At 40.6% G+C, this 21,158-nt stretch overlaps 1 protein-coding gene across 1 annotated transcript in view; it reads left to right on the forward strand.

Moving 5' to 3' along the window:
• Positions 1-21,158, forward strand: part of ITGA2 (integrin subunit alpha 2) — a 108,844-nt gene that overhangs the window by 81,655 nt on the left and 6,031 nt on the right. Inside the window, exons 16-28 of the mRNA XM_036114461.2 lie at positions 78-217; positions 3,225-3,376; positions 5,122-5,232; positions 5,807-5,889; positions 6,317-6,458; positions 7,605-7,697; positions 8,301-8,377; positions 8,465-8,548; positions 11,989-12,091; positions 14,007-14,117; positions 15,071-15,175; positions 17,249-17,362; positions 20,347-20,436. Coding sequence (XP_035970354.2) covers positions 78-217; positions 3,225-3,376; positions 5,122-5,232; positions 5,807-5,889; positions 6,317-6,458; positions 7,605-7,697; positions 8,301-8,377; positions 8,465-8,548; positions 11,989-12,091; positions 14,007-14,117; positions 15,071-15,175; positions 17,249-17,362; positions 20,347-20,436 — 1,405 coding nt within the window. The remainder of the gene's footprint in view (positions 1-77; positions 218-3,224; positions 3,377-5,121; positions 5,233-5,806; positions 5,890-6,316; positions 6,459-7,604; positions 7,698-8,300; positions 8,378-8,464; positions 8,549-11,988; positions 12,092-14,006; positions 14,118-15,070; positions 15,176-17,248; positions 17,363-20,346; positions 20,437-21,158) is intronic.

Consider the following 21,158-nt stretch of genomic DNA (forward strand, 5'->3'; position numbering starts at 1 on the left):
GGCCCTGGGTCCTCTAAGTAAAGGTTATAACATGTGCACTTGGCAGTAACCTATCTGTTTCCATTTATGTCTTTCAGGTCACAGAGTATTGCTGATGTATCTGTGGAAGCTTTGTTCACACCAGAAAAAATTACTTTGTTCAACAAGAATGCTGACATAAAACTCCAACTCTGTTTCAGTGCCAAGTTTAGACCTACTAAGCAAAATGATCAAGTGGGTGGGTTGACCTGAAATAATCTGTGTGGAGATAGGTTTGCTTGTGGAGTTTTAGTCCTGAATATAACCTATACTTTGGGCTTATAGACCAGAAGGAATAAGGGTCTTGCAGATATTTAAGTTGCCACACATTTGAGGTGCCTGAGAATGGTTAATTAGGTATGGAAGATGTGGTTAGATCTTCCTCTATTTTTTCTAGAAAGTAAATTTCTGCAGCAGAATGTTACCATCTCTGGACCTAGTCCCAGGCTCTCCCAACTCTATCTAAGTGTCTTTTACCCATGGGTTCCTTACCTCAAACCTTGGGCACGCACAGATGACACTGACGTTACACCCATATTTTATGCCATATGTCCACTATGACATGATCTAGATACAGTGTGTATAGCACAAGTACCAAATATTCCTATTCTTGAGGAATTAATAGGCATGAGATAATAGAAAATATAAACAATATGTAGTTTGTGCCCAGTGTTTTAAATGTTCTAAATAATCTGGAGAAGTGGGTAAAAATCTGAAATGTGTCCTGCCAGCAAGGAAGAGTGAGGAAAATTGGACAAATGTCACCAGGAATTGTCATCTCTCTCTTGGACCAGCGAGCCCTCTTTCAGGGTGTGACCGAGTCCTTCCACACCACTGCCCCTCACTCTCATCTCTCCTGCTCCAGCACCCGCAGAGCATGGCAATGGACTTAGCACTTGATTAAACACTGCCTTCTTCCTCTCGCTGCTTTTTCATGGGTTCTCATCCCCCTTCCATCAGATTTGGGCTCTAACCTTCAGACACCTGTAGTTCCTACAAGTGTTTCATTAAGTGGTTAACAAACCAACTTAACCTGCCTCTCTATTTTCAGTCTTTGTCATGATTCATACCAAGAAATACATAGGTTAAAAACAGAAAGCAGAAGTTAGATTCGCATTTTTGCACGCTTTCCATATTTTCCTACTTCTTATAGCGCTCTGGCATTTTTCCGTTCAGGCGTTCAAATGCTGACCCAACTCTGAGTAGCACATCTCACAGATCTGTCTTGTACCAGGGCCGTTTGAGTAGCCAGGAGAGTTGAGTCAAAAACCATTCCTGTATAAACACTAAGTGGCTAGATGCAAGGTCCAGCATGGGGACTACAGCTAACAACACTGGGTTGTCTATCTGAAGGTTGCTAAGAGAGATTTTCAAAGTTCTCACCACACACACACACACACACACACACACACACACAGAATTGCAACTGTGTGAGGTGATGATCTGTTAACCTTATTGTAATCATTTCCCAATATTTACATATATAAGGTAACTACACTGTATAGCTGAAATTGATACAATATTATATCTCCATCACATCTCAACAAAGCTTGGGGTGGGGGGGAACATTAAGTGGCTAGTCTGCCTAAAACATTAATTCGGGAAATATATTAGTTGGCAGAAATGGCTGGCTGGTTCACTCTCCTGGCCTGAAAGCATGGATTTGTCTCCTAAATCTTCCTCTTTTTGATGGGGCTTTGTTGCTGTAACTGGAAAGCAGCTTTTCGCCTTCAGAGAAGGTCCTTACTTGGGCTTTCTTCCCACAGGGGACCTTTTCCTTGATGTCTCCAGGTCCACACAGACAAGCCAGTCATGATCATTTGTCACTTAATTGTCTGGCAATAATAGTATGTGAGACCAGAATCCCATCTTCACAACTTTGAGAAGTAAATTTCTAAAGCATATGGTCTTTATTATTTATTGTATCAGGTACTCGCTCCAGTTTAAAGTTAATAACCTAAAAAATTGATATATTGCCTATGAGGCTATCCTTTTCACCAGGCTACTTGAGGAAAATGAGCTAGTATTACCATGTGTACTAACTCTATCCTGGCTATGTTCGCCTCCCTGGCATTTTTCCTTTATATCATTTTCACCACTTTTTAGTTCATTTGATTCACTTATATTTTATCTATCTTTGTTAACTTCATTAAGTCATTGGAGCAAGAAAAATTATCCAACATCTCTAATAGATATTTTAAAGGTAACCTGTAGAATTAATGTATGTTGGAAGTCCATTCAACCTTTAAAATATTGAAAATAGTAAAATAAGTTGGAGTAACCCCAGATAAGGCAGCTGATGCTTTGAATATCATCAGGTCTTCTTTCTCAGTTTTGGACAGCAGACTCTACTTGAAGGCTCTGATACTTTGTATATTGGCTACTAACATCAGTTTTTATTGCATTTTTTTTTCATTTTCATTTCCCTGGGTTAGTAGTATTATCTCTGTTTTATAGATGAGGAAATGGAGGTTCAAAGAGGTTACACAAATGGCCTAAAGTCATAGAGCTCATAAATCGTGGATTAGAATTCAAACCAAGTCTGTCTGACTCCAAACTTATTACTGTGGAGTTGCATGCCTTCCCCCCCACCCCGCAAATAAAGCATCTAGGGTGTTCCCTCAGAGTTGATCTCAAATAACAGTTAATCCTCACAACTGCATGGAAGCCGAAAGAACATGAGCCCTGATTTCAAAATTACCCTAGCTTTATTTCTGACGGTGACCTAGCTGTGTGAATGGAGCTGGTTTATTTTACCTCTTTTATTCTGTTTAGTATCTGAAATATGAGATCATATCCACTTTCCAGTATAAGGGAACATCTGAGAATGTGTTCGATTGTAGGCACTCAGTAACTCCTCCTTTATCATATCACCATGTTAGGGGTGATAAAACCGATGCTTGAGGATGTGAATAATTTGACCAAATTCCCTCTGTAGATTTCCTGGTGGCAAGTCCACTTTGTTCCCTACTCTTCAAGCCATGCTTCTTTGAATCCCCTCTCTCTGTAACCACAGTCCCCTATATCGTACCAGAGTCTGAATTACAAATGCCGTGGCCATCCACTGCTCACAATCCATTCATGGAAAGACTGTTTTTATATTTTCTTGAAGTCCTTGACTTCACCCAGTAAGACACAATAAGGCAGGGATGGTTTTTCTATAAATGTTTATTTGCAATAAAATTTCTTTGTGATTTTTATCATAGCCATTATCTACAACATCACAATAGATGCAGACCTGTATTCATCCAGAGTAACCTCCAGAGGTTTATTTAAAGAAAATAATGAAAGGTGCCTGCAGAAGAATATGCTCATAAGCCAAGCACAGAGCTGCGCTGAGCACACCATCCACATACAGGTGAGGCCTCAGTCCTCTCTCTCATCTTTTCCTCTGAATGACTCATGAATGGTCAAAGTCTAAAAAGGAAGCTTGGGAGTTAGAAAATGCTTGCCCTTTTAATTAATGCTTTTCTTGTCTAATTTTATAAGTAGGAAATCCTATATTCTTTATGCTAGCATATGGTCGCCTTCTATTAATATGTTACTAGCGTGAAATTTTATTTGGGCTTACAACTGAAAGGCTAAAAGTAGGATTCTTAAAGAGATCAAACACAGTGCTTTCTTAAACATTTAACAGGAAGAGCTTTTAGTAGACAGTAAGTTTTATTCTAGCATTTTCCTATCAGGGAAAATTTTTAAGCTGCTGAAAAGGACAATTCCATTTGTGATTTCCACTATTGGATTTAAATTAATATAGGTGAAGGATGAGGTAAAAATTATTTGCTCCAGTCTTATGCCATAGTTACTATAGTTGACATGAATTTTGAAAGTCTTGCAAGTAAGAAAAATGCTTCTCAGGGGAAAATTTCCAACAGAAAATTGATTTTATAAATTATATGACTGTTTCCCCCCAGAACCATGTAATGGTGTTTGAAAGTGTGATTTCCTCAGGAAACCATTTTTAAAAGAGCTGCTTAAGAACTTTCCTAGAACATGGTTCTCAGAGTTCAAGATGCATAAGAATTGCCAAGAGAACTTTTATAAAGTGCATATTCTGGGTTCCCACCACCAGAAATTTGGGTTTAAAGGCCGAAGGTAAAAGCAGATTTAAGGAGTACTCCCAGATATTTTTGATATAGATGAATGATACAGAGATCACATATCAAAAACTACTAAATATGAGTTGGAAAAACAGAGTTAATAGAAGAATTAAAATCAATTGCATTGTTTAATTTCTTGCTCATGTTAAAGGAGTCTTGTTTAGGAAGGCCTGGACCTTTTTTGTTGTGAAGATGCCAATTATACACATCCTTTAAAGGGCTAAAAGCCGGCTCTCATTCTCTGCTATTTTTGTGCTAAGTCATAGATCAAATGAAACCTGGGGGGGAATGAAGTCAGCCAAGCTGTTGTTCGCATATATATCCTGTTCATGCTGATGTGTACTTGTGAAGTTTTTAAGAAAATGTGTGTGATTTGGGTCAGAGAAGAGATCTTGTTTCAGTTAACACACCGTATTGGGTATCAATCCCAAGCCCATCCTGTGTGCCAGCCTTGCAGCCAGTTGAGGAACCCCCCTTTACCTGGTTCTATAGAGCAGAGTTAGGCTCTGACTAAGGAAGGGAGTTCTCTTGTCATTTCCTGATAGCCAGCCCTGAGCACCTTCCCATCTAGGTCATAATAGGCCCTCCCGGAGACTTGGTCAGGATACCTAAGGACTCCTAAGTCTTGGCAGTAGGAACTGGGAAGACTGTAGCCAACAACCTGAGAGCCGTGTACTGATAGGACTTTCAAGTATTAAAACTGGGCATATCCTCTAAATATTTATAAATTGTGTATGAATAACAAGATTACTGGTGAGCTTAACTAAGAATTGCTGCTTCAGATTTTTACTTGAACCCAAGTCTCTAAGTTTCTTGGTAGTGGAGAGGCTAAGGGCAGAATTAAGACAGAAAAGAAGCAAGAGTCTGGAAAATTCAAAACAAGGATATTCTCCATAATGGAGAGGGGACTGTGTTCTTAATTATGAACACATTGGTGGTCATTTTCTTGTTTTGAAGCTGCCGTGCCCTAGTAAACTGCCTCGCTCTGTCTGTGTGTGTTTAGAAGCCCTCTGACGTTGTCAGCTCTTTGGATCTGTGTGTGAACATCAGTCTGGAAAACCCTGGCACCAGCCCCGCCCTTGAAGTCTACTCTGAGAAGGCCAAGGTCTTCAGTGTGAGTGCAGTTTGCCCTTCCTGGAATTCAGACTGGCTAAGAAAGCTTCATAGTTGCTGCGGTCGTGTTTGAAAGCTACCTAGGACATAACTTTTCAACTGTTCGTCTTCTACGTGAAAATACCTATATGTGCAAAATTCACCAGCGTGCAAGTTCCATGAAGGACAGGGATTTTTATCTTCTTCACTGCTCTGTTCCCAGCCCCCTGAGCAGTGCCTGGCCCACCATAGGTGTTCAATAAATATTTTTTGAAGAAATAAATAACCATAAAGTCAAACACCTTGTGCTCACCACCCACTTAAAAAATGTTACCAAAACCTATGTTCTCGGCATCCCTCCCTACCCCCATTGCATCCACGTTCATCTTGCTCCCCCAGGCAAATCATCACCTTGCATTTTGCCTTTATTGATGCCTTTCTTCCTATGTTGCTAACCATGTATATATTCCTAAAATGTTGTTTAGCTTTGCATGGTTTTGAGCTTTATATAAATGGAATAATTCTACATGTATTCTTCCACAGTCTGGTTTTTAACTCAAGAGCAAATGTGTGGGATTGTTTTTCCTTTTTTGTAGATCCCTTTCTACAAGGACTGTGGGGATGATGGAGTTTGTATCTCGGATCTAGTTCTAGATGTCCAACAACTGTCAGCCACTCAGTAAGTCTGCTCTTGAGCTCAGTGTAAAATGTAGAAATAAGACACGTTAGATCACTTTATTCAAGTGAATGTTTATGGAGATTTTTTCTACAAAAGAAACATCCATAACTAATAAAGACCCTTAAAATCTGAATTTCAGTTTCTACCATCCATAAAGGAGTAAAACAGTAAGAAATCTCAAACCATTTGTATTTGGGCTCGTTCCTCTCCCTGCAATGTAATTAAAATCAATGAAGAAGAAGATCTAATAGCATTGACTTATTTGTTGTCTGCATCATTTTACTATGAAGATGGTTTATTAAACAACTTTCTCAGTCCTCCAAATCTAAAGAGTTTTGTCTTATTTTTAAAATGAGTGAAGTATTTGAACACTGGCCTTTTTAACCTTAATTTTTTTTTCTCTTTTTTACCTTTTTCCTTTTAACAGAGATCAACTCTTTATTGTCAGCAACCAAAACAGAAGGTTAACATTTTCAATAACACTGAAAAACAAAAGAGAAAGTGCATACAACACTAGAATTGTTGTTGATTTTTCAGAAAACTTGTTTTTTGCTTCCTGGTCCATGCCGGTAGGTGACGACACTCCAGGCTCACCGCTCTTGTGTTTCCTGCCTGACATTAGTGACCACCTTGCTCACACCCACACCCCCGTGTCCTGTATGCTATCTGAAGAAGCACCTTACGCCTAAGTGCGATCAATCCTAACTTTGGGGCTCCCAACTAGTTAAACCACATGAGAGCGTAGCCTGGCTCTGTATCTAGACCAATTCTGCTTCACAGCTTGGTCAGTTTTTCCTCTGCCCTGAGACTTGGCCAGACACAACCATAACTCTTCTCAAGCCATCTGTGGGATGAGGCTGCCGTGGTGCCGCACAGAGGCTCCGAGCTGCACTTGCTCCGAGAAGTTAGAGTCCCCTAGCGCCCGGGCCAAGCTCTGTAACCACAAGTCTTGCTACTGCCAGGATGCTGCATTCCAGCGAGGTCAGTTAATCACGTTGACTTGATCACTATACCAGGAACACACTTGGCCATGAATGCCCCTCTGGCCCCTCCGTTGCCACCAAGCAATGAAAGGGAGAGGAGAGAAAAGCTGAGATTTCCCAAATTCACTACTTGATAAAAGGATTAAAAATGGCTTCATCCCAGTTAAAGTCGAACTTAACAGATTTCGTGTTCTAAATCTATTCTGACTTCGGTGTTCAATTTCCTATGCCAAATGGGAACTTCTTATTTTAAAGAGGAAAAAAAAAAACAAAAACAAGGAGAACTAAAAAAGATTCTTTAAATTATTTAAAATACAAACACCAACATATGATTTGCTTTCTTCTCTTGAAAGTACAAATTTCAAATATATTGAGAGAAAGGTATGTATTAAAGACAGCCTTTCTAAATATTGGATTAAAGTTTTTTGTGCTTCTGAAATATAAGAACTATGATTTATAGTTCTGGGGGAAAATTCCAGTATTTGACCTCACTTTTGGCTTATTGGGTGTCCTGCTTAGCAATAAAAATAGAATAGCTACCCGGACAATGTAAGTTTTTTGAGTCTTGGGGGACAATAAATTCATTGTGAACCAGCTTTACTGCTAAAATGCCCATGTGGTTTATACATCCTTCAGCATGTATGTGCACACGCATGCATGCCCACACACGTGTGCACGCACACACACACATGCACTCTACATATTGATCATTGTTTCCTTGGTCTCTTTCAGGTTGATGGGACAGAAGTAACATGCCAGATTGCTTCATCTCAGAAGACTGTTACCTGTGATGTTGGCTACCCTGCTTTGAAGAGGGAGCAACAGGTACAACTTGCATTTCATCCTCAAATCCACACTAGCCCGTCTCAGTACTAGTGTTCATTCGCCACCATCCCATCTTCATTGTTAGGTAACATCATTTGACAGGTGTCACAAACTGCATATTTACAGGAAGTTTTTAAAATATCTGAGTGGTTTAAGTTATTAATAAAAGTGGGATTTTCCCCCATGCAATTCATTTCAAAAGCACATACAAGAGGGAGAGTTCTTTTTTTTTTTTTTTTTTTTTTTTTTTACTGAGTATATTGACCAACACTGGTCCACGTGCTGTACAGTCACGGCTATCCTGTTAACCCCTGGTAAGCAAATTTCACTTCGGCACAGAACGCTCACATTCTGACAAGTAGCCATGCCTGTGATGTGAAGATCTGTACACGCGACTTGAAAGGTGTAGGCCCTCTAATTCTAAAGGTGAGGCGTGCTAAGTACAGCAAGGTGGATGAACAGATATTCTACAAGTTCGAAAGCTTAAGGCATATACAATTCAGAATCAAATTGGGGTGAGTTTGCTTTTCTGGGGAACTTTTTCTTTAATTGGTCCCTGTGTATGAACCATCCCAGATTAATGAACTTTAATTTTGTGTATAGGTGACTTTCACTATTAACTTTGACTTCAATCTTCAAAACCTTCAGAATCAGGCATCTGTCCATTTCCAAGCCTTAAGGTAAAACATGATGAAGCCATGAATTGATAATAGATGGGCTTTAATAATATTTCTCTCTAAGTAGTTTCCTAATGTCTGTTTCAATAGCGAAAGCCATGAAGAAAACAAGGCAGATAATTTGGTCAACCTCAAAATTCCTCTGCGGTATGATGCCGATATTCACATAACGAGGTAGGTGAAGCACTGAGTAGCCTCTGGCCACTGATATCACTCCGTTTGTAACACGTTTGGTTCGTGACTAAAGAAGTCCTCTATATGTTCATTCTTAACTGGAAAATTTGAATTAAATATTTCCCCCTTGCCAACTAAAAGAGAAGTCCAGGGACAAGTGCGTCCTTAAGAGAACCTTGAGTGACTTTGTCGTTTATGGACTGAGAGCAAGACCAGAAGAGCCAGAGGAGCAGCCCCTCTGCCACCTGCTACAGGGAAAGACCTCTGCAGGCCTTCAGACGAGGTGCCCACTTTCCCTAAGGGCCACAGCAGAACGCTTTGGGCCCTGAGGAGTTGCCACCACTTCCTTCTCCACGCCTGCTTCCTGCCATCCCCATGAGCTCGCAAGCAATGCCCCATCCCTAAACACTGAAGCCCCAAGCACAATGCTTTGCACATAGCAGGTCCACCACAAATAGAAAATCTCATCACAGAAAATCAGCTTCTGGGTGGAACATTCCTGACATAACCGATTAGGGGTTTCTTCCAACCGAGAGGAAACGAGGCATTTCCCAAAGGAAGTCATCTACGAAGAAATACTGTATTTATTCCCTTTTCTTGCCTGACCAGAGCAAGCGTAGCTGAAAGCAGTGGCAAAATGATCCTGGTTGGTAGCAGCTATCTTGAATTGTTCAGAGGGGCAGGTGTCCTGAGAAGTGGCTAACACGTGGAACACCATAGGCACGAATAGGGTGACACATCACCTTAACTCCCCCTAAGAAGGGAAGCAGGTTCATGGGCGCAGACATACGAGCACAGCTATGCGGGTACACAGGCTGAAGGTGATGCCCCGCTCCCAGCCTGGGAACCAGAGTTCTCCACCTGGTGAGGCACGGAGGCAGCTTCCTAGCACACATCGGTCATGCCTGGAAAATGCGCTGCAGTGTATTGCCAAGAAGCCAGGCCTCAAACAGTGTTTAGGGACAGCGGATTTCTCCAACTTGCCACATCGCCGCACCCCTTAAAAGCATGGAACACAGATCATGCAGTAGGTCACTGAGCAAAAACAAAAAGGAAAATGTGTCATTATGTCGAGAGCATGAGACACATGAGCAAAGATTAAAGAATGCTTCTGCAAACAGCAAAAGCAGAACAAAATACAGCCCAAGTCATCCATCCCTGAAAAATTAATCAGTAACTGCAGATTCCAAAAGGACCCGCAGTGCTCAAAGAACTGAAGACCAATGCATCCAGAGAGATTGTTATTACCACAGTACCTGATTTTTTTTTTCTTCCTACCTACATTGATTCTTACCCTAAATGCTTTTTCTTAACACAGCCTTTATAGGATTCTAGTCTCACACCACAGCCAGTTTTTCCAGATAGTTTAACATGAAATAAATATAAGATTGAAGTGGGACTTCACTTTCAGTAACATCTTAGCTCTGTATTTTTGTGATAGTAAACTGGATTTTAAGACCATCTGATGTTCTTTAAAATATACCAAAAAGTTTTTTTTACAAATTAATATGGAGAATTATGATATGTAAACATTAAAATGGCTCCTAATCCCACCACCCAAATAATTCCTCTTCATGTTTTTTTAAAGAAACCAAAAATCCAAACACTACAGAAAGACAATGAAAAGTGAAGTCATCCCTCCCACCTCCTCTGGAAATTCCATAGATGACTCAGCTATTTTTCAGAATACCTTCCAGATGCAAGATTTGTCTGTCTACCGGGATATACACGTCATGTGCGCACACACACACCCGAATGGAATGATAAAATCCTTCTCTAACCTTGCTTTTTATGTAATCTTAGAGAAGTTTTTATATCAGGACGTACAGATCTAACTTATCCTATTCCTGGCTGGATCATAATTTATGTAACCAGTTCACAATTAATAAGATTTGTTTTGCAGATTTATTTTGTTTAACCATCACAAGTACTGTAAAAATATTTTTTTAAAACTTTTTGAAAAATTCCTACCCAATCATTAAGCAGTGTAGCAACTACTTTGATAAATCTGCAATTATACTGTGCAAATATTATGGGTGGAAATCATGATAGAATTATTTTAAAAACAGGGGCGCCCTGAGCATAGCTAACTGCTTATAAATACATTGATCATCCACACTTACGTAACTTAAGGAAAACTTAAGTAACTTAAGGAAAACTTAAGTAACAAATGGAAAAATGTCAGATCACTTTAAAATGCAAAAGCGGAATATACTAACTTAGAAACTAACTCTTCTTAGGGGCTCACACAAAGGTCTTCTGGAAGGTAAAGGGAATAATTCACGCAAATACAGCCAGGCTTTCTGTTTCAAAGTCTAGTAAGTATTCCCATTTTCCATGTAAGGCTGACAAATCATTGTTTCCTCTCATCTACATAACCTTGACAAATGCCACATCTATTTGAGTCTCCTTGGACATATTTTCCTTTAGAGAATTTGGAAAAGTTTTAGGCATTAAAAAAAAAAGACAGGAGTTCCACAAAGAAGCCCAAAAACTATCTCAGAAAATGTCTAGTTCAAATTTCTTTTTGAAATAGAATCATCATCCTAGAATTATGATACACTGCCCAGGGGGAAGAAATACTGCTTTTTGGACCCCTATGCCTGCTACCGAGGCCCCCACAGTCCCAATGAGGTTAGCTTGGTTGGAATCCAGCCTTAGCCCCGGAAATGAGTGAAGAGGAGTGGGAAGGGTATCCAGTTATGTTCCAGTCTGAGCGGTCCTGTCGGGGTTCCTCTGACCTGGTCCTCCCTTCACTTGCAAACCTTAGTTGGCAACCCCAAGCAAAGAGATCAAATCATCTGATACCTCTAAGTTTAGTCTAATGAAACCTCTAGGTCAGCCTTCATAAACGCGGTCTCTACGCTAGTCATGGCAACAGACTGACCAACCTCAATTCAGACCAAAAGCATTAGAGTTGGTTTGGAACCAGAGAAGGATAGGGAGAAGGAATAACAAAGAAAATGTATGCCCTATTTTACAGGCATCCAGTACAAAATACTGCAGGAGCTAAAACTCCATACCCTATCATTGCATTTCAGCCACCCAAGTGGAAAATCCTCTGGCTTATCAATCCATTCATCCGATCAACAAGGACTAAGTGTGCACTGCATTAGCACACCAGTCAGTGTAATAGCAATCTTGAGTTCTACTAGTTCTAAAGTAACACATTTGTACTTATTTTAGAAACCTTACAACTGGTAAACATAGAACACAAAGAATCTTGCATAAAGATCATGAAGGGATATATTTTTAAAGGAATTTGTTTTAGTCTTGGAAACATTAGCCTGTAAGTAGCTTTTGTTTTCATTAGGTTTTTAGACCTAAATATAAACGTTTACTTGTAATATAAGCTAGAAGATATTTAAATAAAGGAAGTATTAAGCTTCGAGAACAACAGCAAAACTAAAATATTTGGCTTTACAAACATCATCCAACAGATCCACCAACATAAATTTTTATGAAGTCTCCTCAGATGGGAATGTTCCTTCTGTCATGCACAGTTTTGAAGATATTGGTCCAAAATTCATCTTCTCCATTAAGGTTGGTAAGCCTGTCATAAGAATACTAAATCAGGAGGAGGGGGAAGGGGGAAAAAAATGAGACCAGGAAGAGAAGAAGTAAAAAGTTGAAATATACCAGTAGTTCTCAAACTTGAGCATGCAATAGAATCCCCTGGGGGGAACGTTAAGACACATGTCATGGGCTCCATCCTCTGAGTTTCTGATTCAGTAATCTATGGTGAGCCTAAAACTGTGCATTTCTGGGGCGCCTGGGTGGCTCAGTTGTTGAGCGTCTGCCTTCGGCTCAGGTCATGATCCCAGGGTCCTGGGATCGAGCCCACCGGGCTCCCTGCTCAGCAGGAGGCATGCTTCTCCCTCTCCCACTCCCCCCTGCTTGTGTTCCCTCTCTCGCTGTCTCTGTCAAATAAATAAAATCTTTAAAAAATAAAAAAAATTAAAGTGTGCATTTCTAACAAGTTTCCGGGTGTTGCTGATGCTGCTGGTCCCAGTGCTATACTTTGAGAACCCCTAGGACTTCCAAAAAGTAAACAGCTGAGCTTTGTGCATAGCTATGTATTCTGGGTAAAAAATTGATGTATTTTGAAGGCAAATGTTTAACATTAATCAACGAAGTGTTAATATAATGGTATTACTGTGGGCAAAAGTCTCTGGAATATAATTAAAATGCCAGTTTATCCTTGGAGACCACTTCTTCTTGAGAAGCTAACCATTTATACACAAATACCTTCAGTCAGTTTACATTAGCATTCATAAGCAATTATAATCTAAAGATTGTTATCAATTATAAGAGAAATTTGTGAAAAATTGCTATTTTATAACAAATCATAGAAAATTTGAAAAGTAAAAAGAATTTAATTCCCAGGTTAGTTATAAGATTGGTAGGATTATTATTCCTATTGTTATTTTCTTTTTAAGATTTTATTTTTGAGTAGTTTCTATACCCAGTGTGGGACTCAAACTCACAACCCCAAGATCTGGAGTTGTATGCTGTAATGACTGAGCCAGCCAGGTGCGCCCCATGGTTGTTATTTAAAATGTTTAATAGGGACGCCTGGGTGGCTCGTTGTTAAGTGTCTGCCTTCAGCTCCGATCATGATCCCAGGGTCCTGGGATTGAGTCCTGCATCTGGCTCCTTGCTCATCGGAGAGCCTACTTCTCCCTCTGCCTGCCGCTCCCCCTGCTCGTGCTTGCGATTGCGCGCGCATGTGCTCTCTCTCTCTATATATATATATCTGACAAATAAATCTTTAAAAAATTATTTAACAACCAGTAGGACATGAGCACTGGCCTATTAGAACAGATTCCCCACCAATGAGAACAAATGCTGTACCTGCACATACCCCCTAAGTTGCTATTTTTATTTTACAAACGAGGAAAACAAGCATACAGAGGTCAAGTATCTTGCCCAAGCCACACTGCTTGTCAGGGGCAAAGTGGGACTTCAGCCCTGGTAGCCCAACTCAACACTAAGTGTTTTTAACCAACTTCTAAGTCACAAATTACTTACCAGTTCACATTATAGATGTTGAGATTCTCCACGAACAGGTGAGACACAGAGACCCACCTGAGTTTGACTCTAACAAGACTTACTTTCTTTTTTTTTTTTAAAGATTTTATTTATTTACTTGAGAGAGAATGAGAGAGAGAGAGAGAGAGAGCACATGAAAGGAGCGAGGGTCAGAGGGAGAAGCAGACTCCTGCTGAGCAGGGAGCCCGATGTGGGACTCGATCCAGGGACTCCAGGATCATGACCTGAGCCGAAGGCAGTCGCCCAACCAACTGAGCCACCCAGGCGCCCCAAGACTTACTTTCAAATGGACTCAATCTCACCACTTAATAGTTGCCCTCCATCAACATAGAGCTTATTGATCATTTTCTTTGCAACATGTGCATATTGCAGCAATAACCAGAATGTTTTCTTCCATATTATGCAGGTAACAACAGGGAGTGTTCCAGTAAGCATGGCATCTGTAATCATCCACATCCCTCAGTACACCAAAGAAAAGAACCCACTGATGTACCTGACTGAGGTGCACACAGATCAGGTAAGGGCAACTGAATTGCCTATAAAAGTGTGCACTTTCATTATGGAAATACCCCCATGAGGTTAGGGTGATCATGTCTTGATATCGTACAGATGGAAAACTGAGAAGAGAAATGCTCTGCATCCTAAGTGCCAATTAACTAGCAGTCAGCTTCATATCAGAAGCAGGTTATTGCTATATGGAAACAGTTACAGATGGCAGAAATTATTGCTAAAGCTCGGCTTTGGCCAGGGAAGATCTTCGTCAGCGTCCTGTTTATGGAGATGTTAGCTGACTGCCACTGTGGGAGACTAATTGGTCTACACAGCTGCAATTAGTAGCTGGTCTTTAAGATGCCCGCCTGGACTTTGACCTGGTAGTGACCAACCCTGGCTCCTCGTTTTTATCAGCTGGGTTTCCTGCCCAGGCTCAGGCCCACCCCCAGTCAATTAAATCAGAATCTTCAGGGCGATGGCTCTAGCACCAAAGATTCCTTAGGAGCCCCCACCCCCAGGTAGCTCTAACGTGCAGCCCGGGTGGAGAAGCACTGTCGAGCCAAACCCCTTGACATGGGCTCCGCCTTTGTCTGGCACGTAGAGCTGGCTCTCCGGTAGTTACTCCTGTGGTGTGCATGGGTGACGTTAGGAAATCAAAGTCTTAAAATGGTCCACAGAGAGCCCTGAATTCCGTCAGTTACAGTCTATTATTATTGCAAATGGTCTTGTTACGTATCGGGCTGTAAGAACCAGTGCCACCCACACACACACCCCCCCCCCCCCAGTCGCATCAGGAGGATCTGAATACTTCCAGGTTTACGTGAATGGCTACAGGAGGGGTGGCAGGGTCGGGGAGGTGAAAGAAGCCTAAAATCCCTCCCCTGCCCCGACATGTGACCTCAGGATTTCCTAACATGTTAAAAGGAACATCAGAAATAATTTTGCTTCCTGAGACTGATTGGATGTCCTTCCTTACAGGCTGGTGACATCAGCTGTAATGCCGAAATAAATCCACTGAAAATAGGACACATGTCTCCTTCTGTGTCTTTCAAGAATGAAAATTTCCGGCACATAAAAGAATTGGTGAGGACAGGTTAATGGGGTGACTATTTCTTTGGGTGATTCACTGTTTGTTTTACCTGGAAATCAAAGCACTTCTTTTCTATCACCTCATGTTACAGAATTTTCTCATTTTGGCTTTGATGGCCCGTATGAATCAAGATTTAGAAAATACACTCTCAAATCTAGGTTATTGGGATTATTACTTATGCCGGTAATATAAAATCCATGTATCAGATTTCACAAAATCAAAAGGATTCCATGTGAAACTACTGTTTTGTATCAGGCACTTTGTAAGCATTGCGAAGACCTGTGAGAGATCTGTGCATGTGCTTTGAAGGTGAAGCTCCTTACATCCCCCTTCCACATCATCACTGAGGTCTTATTTAGCTGCTAAAATGCCTCTCTGGCCACCCTTCTCGGTTTTCCAATATTTTATTATCTCCTGCTCCAGAGTGATGCGCCTTTCCTTGAGAAAGAGGCTAGTCTAGCATCTGGTATGGTGCTTGGCACATACTAAGAACTCAAATAGTAAACATTTAGCAAACAGTAACCCTAAACAGACCGTAGTTCTCCTCTAAGAACAACACTGAAATTCTGGTTTTCATTTATTGAAATTGTTTTATTTTGTGATGGGTAGGGGTGGGGGTACAGGAAAATAGAATGAAATAGTTTCTTTTTTATAGTGTAATTACAGTGTAAGTATGGCTTATATCTAAACAGTAGTATGTAAAAATGCCCAGGAGAAACTCATGTCAGGGTATGCCAAAATATACCTCTGAGCATTGTCCTTATTTTTGTGAAAATGTTTTGATTTTGAAAAATGGCAACTGCTCACTATGAACAACATAAAACACAAACAACAAAGAAACTAAAGTCCTCTAGAAGTCAAATTGCCAACCACTCAGTATTTAATGAACATCCATCTCTATACCTTTAAGTATTAATCCACATCTAGATAAATGTATCCTGTTACATAAATGGACCATGCTACCTTTATTTTTTTTAATTTTTTATTATGTTAATCACCATTACATCATTAGTTTTTGATGTAGTGTTCCATGATTCATAGTTTGTGTATAACACCCAGTGCTCCATGCAGAGTGTGCCCTCTTTAATACCCATCACCAGGCTAACCCATCCTCCCACCCCCCTCCCCTCTAGAACCCTCAGTTTGTTTTTCAGAGTCCATCGTCTCTCATGGTTCGTCTCCCCCTCTGATTTCCCCCTTCATTCTTCCCCTCCTGCTATCTTCTTTTTTTTTATACCTTTCTTTTAATAGGTTAATATATCATTGACTTTTTTTAATAGACTTCATTTTTTAGAGCAGTTTTAGGTTCACAGCAAAACTGAGTGGAAGGTACAGAAATTTCCCAACTGCCTTTTGCGCCCCCACATGTGGACAGCCTCCCCCCACTCTCAAAATCCCCTTCCACATCAGACTGGTACAGCTGACGAACCTACACTGACACATCATAATCACCCTAAGTCCATAGTTTACATTAGCATTCACTCTGAGATGTCGGACATTCTATGGATTTTCACAAATGTATAATGACCTGTATCCACAATTAGAGTATCATACAGAATCATTCCACTGCCTTAAAACTCCTCTGTTCATCCTTCTCTCCTCCCTAACCCTTGGCAACCATAATTTTTACTGTCAACTTTTTTTTTCATCTAAGGAATGCATCTTTATCAATTATGTTTAATGACTAAATTGCACTGCATTTTGTGCATGTATGTCCAATAATCTACCTAACTAGTACATTATGGATAAACACAAATTATTTCGTTTGGTGGTTGTTTTTAGTCTCAGAAATAGTAATGCAACAAACAGGTTTGACGTACTCTTCTCCGCACCACATTTCTGATTATCATCCATACAGATGGGAAATGGCTGGGCCAAAGGGCATGCATTTTCTACCTTTCGAGCCTAGTGCCACAACCTCCTGAAAGAAGGGTTAGAAGGTTCAGGAGACTGCCTGTTTTCCTAGATCCTTCCCAGCACTGGGTTTTATCTATCTTTGTAAAATTTTAGCATTTACTTTTTTAAGCCCATGCTCTTTCCTTTTACCATTGACTCCAACCTGAAAGAACTGCAGAGCTGCTTCATGTGGTAACGTTACCTGCTGGATGAAAGACCTTCAGGTCAAAGGAGAGTACTTCCTTAATGTATCAACCAGAATTTGGAACGGGACTTTTGCAGCCGTAAGTATAAGCTTTATTTGTTGGGCTTATCGATAGCAAGGATGCATAGGTTTCATTGTCAATAAATTCATACCCTTCAACAAAAGTAGCATTCTGACTAATATCAGCAATGCCCAGATGACTCACAGCAATTTTACCCTGGAAGGCAATTGGCTTCTGATCCCTTTCCAAAGTTTGCCCAACCTGGTTATGCCTCAGAATCACCTGCGGTGCTTATAAATCATCAGCTTCATAGATTCCATGCCACCCTACTACATCAGAACTCTCTGGAATGTCAAGATCCTCTGTGCTGTCCTGGGAACAATGGGCCACCTGGTTTGTCTTTGTCCTCGTGCCCTTGATTTTTCTGCCTTCCTAGTCACTTTAACATGCCCAAATCAAAGTGCACATCTCTGTCTCCTTCCTTGAGCTCCCAGCTAATTGACTGATCTCAGCCCACCATGTAGATGAATCCTGCCAGGGAGCCACTCTGCTCTCGTTTTACCCTTTCTCTGGTGAAAGCCCAGTATACATACACCATTTTTCTTTAAAGTCCTTCCCAGCTCATGAAAAGTTTGGAGAATATGTCAAAACAGTGTCAGTGATTTTTCCATTTGGCAGGTGTGACTCTGCCGTAGTCATATCTGCTTTTAGCTGAGATTTCGGTAGCCAGAATCTCAGTCTGGCATGAAAAATAGGATAGACAGGGCTCCTTAAAACTGACTACGTAAGTAGCTAGCTATTCATTTTATCGACACTGGCTCTGATTGAGGCAGCAAAATAAAAATTAGTCTGAAACCTCCAGGGGTCCTTGTGGCTCTTGTGGTTTTTTTTTTTTAAACGAATAATGAATCCTCAAGGTGCTTACCAACCACACTCCATTCCCTATTTTCTAACCATTTCATGATCTCTCCAACAACCCCATTTTCCCTGCTATGGAGTTTTAAGATTAGAAGACTAAGTTCCCTCCGAACTTGTCCCTGGAACCAAAATATGAGCAATATTCTTGGATAAAGACATAATAGAGGAACAGTGAGAGGGAGGGGAACAGAGAAGTGGGAGAATGTAGGAGTGAGGAACTGGGTTTTCCTCTTGCTTATTTTGTTGTTGGTTACATTTGCTTTCAAGCCTTTCAGACCCCTCTAAATCCTAGAAGATGGGAAGCACGCGGTGAGTTAGACCACCGTCCCAGCTGATGCAGTTTGGTGCCAGATTTCACCAATTGGTTCTTGTCTCCTTGGATTTGAGGAACAAATGTTTTCCTTAGCAACCTTTGCCAGCTGGGAAGGAAAACTGTTGCAAATCAAAATGCAATCATGCTGGCTCTGTAAAAAGCCATTTGGGTTTTCTTGAGTTTCTTTAAAACTACATTATTTTAACTGTAAGACTTTTAAAAGTACCTTCCCAAACGTTGTCAGGAGCAGCAGTCTCATTTCTGGGAGCAAATTTCTGAAGAAGTGTATTTATGCTTTTTCAGTGGTTATGGATGAGCTGAAAAACCCCTATGAGAGTTAGTGTCTGTCGAGTCCCACACATCTTCCTCCTCCATGAAAAGGTCAAATGTTTATTCCCACCTTGTTTTCAGCTATTTCAACAGTCAAATGGATGTTCTCAGGCCACCTAGGAGATCCAGTCTGAAATACAAATCTCATTTCCTGTACTAGAGTCCATTAGCATAGTGCCTTTCACCCTTTTCCTGATGCACTGCAAGTAAACATTTCCCTAATTTCGTCACAAAGTGACTGCTCAGGCCTCTGCATCAGTGGCATGGTCGGCTGCGGTTTGGAAGGCAGAGCCTTGTGAGTGCTAGCAGGTGTGTTATTCACGCTCCCAGGTACACGTGGTGTAACGACCCCGGTTAACAGGATGTCGTGTGCACGGCTGTGCCAAGGGGCAGGCTTGGGAGGGCAGATAGATCAGTGTTGTGAAGAAATTCTTTTCAGTCTACAGGGACTATGAAACCAGCATCATTTAATTGCTATTTTTCTTTTTAAAAGAGACCATTATCAATACTGTGAGTGTTTCCCCAATAATGTGTGCTTAAGACATGAGGGATCAGGCTTAACTTCTGATGCAATCTTCCATCTTGAGAAAATTAAAACTAATCAGACTGAGCCGGGGGAAAGGAAATAAATTGCTCACTTTTTGGATATGCATTCTTTTTCTGGCTCCCAGATATAATTTAGCAAATCACCTCATGATGTATGTTGAAACATGTGCCTTGGTAACCAGAAAAACTGAATCCTAGTAGCCAGAGCATAGGAAGGCACTTCTAAATCTGGGCACTGTATGCTATTTCAAAGTAAGCATCAGTCCCAACATTTGCATTACAGAAAAAACAAAATACACATCAATAATATATCCACTGAAAAATCATTTTTCTCTAAGTAGGTCCAGGAATATGTGTAAAGTTATTTCATATTACATGGTTACTAGTAACAGCATAAAATGTGTCCTTCCTATATGCCTGCCCCAAATCCAGTATTTTATATAAATACTTAGAAATTAGAAACCTGAAATTATTACTCATTATGTAGCTTGACAAAAGGTTCAGGGTGTCTGCTGCTGACATGCATGGTCAAGTTTAAGTGTACTTTTACTGTTTTTATTCGATTTTCCATTCCATTATTTGACTTATTCAGGTAAATATATAAAACCTCAAGCTTGCAATTTTCCCTCATGATGAAAACTTTACATAAAGTTTTTAAAAATCTGAACCATGATCCTTCCCAATTAAAAACTGCTGATGCCTGAACTTCGCCCCCACTCCCAAGATTTGGTTTAATTTTGCTATTATGGCCCAGGTATCCACACATTTTCAGTTCCCCAGCTGCTTCCCGTGTGCGGTCCTACACGTATCACCGATTTAGGAACACAAAGATTCTTGGGGCTTCATAGGAGCCCTTTGCTCTTGTCATTTTCCACAAGGAAATAAATAATAAACATGCCAAAGCTGTGTGTGTGAACTTCTGCTGGGTTAAAACCTATTTATTCTTATGTTCCAGTCAACTTTCCAGACCGTACAGCTGACCGCATCTGCAGAAATCGACACCTATAACCCCCAGATATATGTGATCGAAGAAAACACAGTCACGGTGAGCACATCCCGTCACCCCAGCGGGCGCCAGTCTCTGATAGGCCTTCCTTTCTGAAAACTTGAGAACAGTGGTTCTTCTCACCTACACATCTGTACAAGTTTCTTAGTGAAACTCTAAAAACCTGAGGTTTATTACGTTAGGCTTATTGGCAAAGTTGTTTGCTACTTTACTCTAAAAAGTTCAGTGACATACCTGCCCTCCACACTCCCCCACGGCCCCCAACCCGTGTTGGCGAAGCTGGATCAGAAGGGACAGTCCACTTCGAGGCACAACAAAAGGGGCTCCTGCTGTTTGTGGCTCCCTAATCCAGGCCTCAAGCAGCTCTTCCTTTCTCCTTGCTTTCACAGCACAGTCAACATCTTAGGCTATGACATTCAAGTCAGGCTTATTTGAATCATATATTTTATTTTATTGTTTAAAGAGAAGTGCTTAAGTAGGCTTAAGGCATTTATTAGAGGGTTTTGGGTTGTTTTTTTTTTTTTTAGTATTCCTTATAGCTAGATACCGGCACTGTGTGAAGTGTCCATTCATTAGTTCTTATACTCTAGAAAACTATGAATGTTCCCCTTGATTTGGAAAAAAAAAAAAAAAAAAGTCTTGCAAAGAAATGTACTTTCAGAGAAAACAAAGGCTCACTGTTCCAAGGGCTGGCACAGGACAACTTTCCTTTGCAGTGAACCTCTGGTTCGAATAGGCCATATTTAGATATAGCGGGACTT

Source organism: Halichoerus grypus, chromosome 2 (genome assembly GCF_964656455.1).
Source record: "Halichoerus grypus chromosome 2, mHalGry1.hap1.1, whole genome shotgun sequence".
Lineage (NCBI taxonomy): Eukaryota > Metazoa > Chordata > Mammalia > Carnivora > Phocidae > Halichoerus > Halichoerus grypus.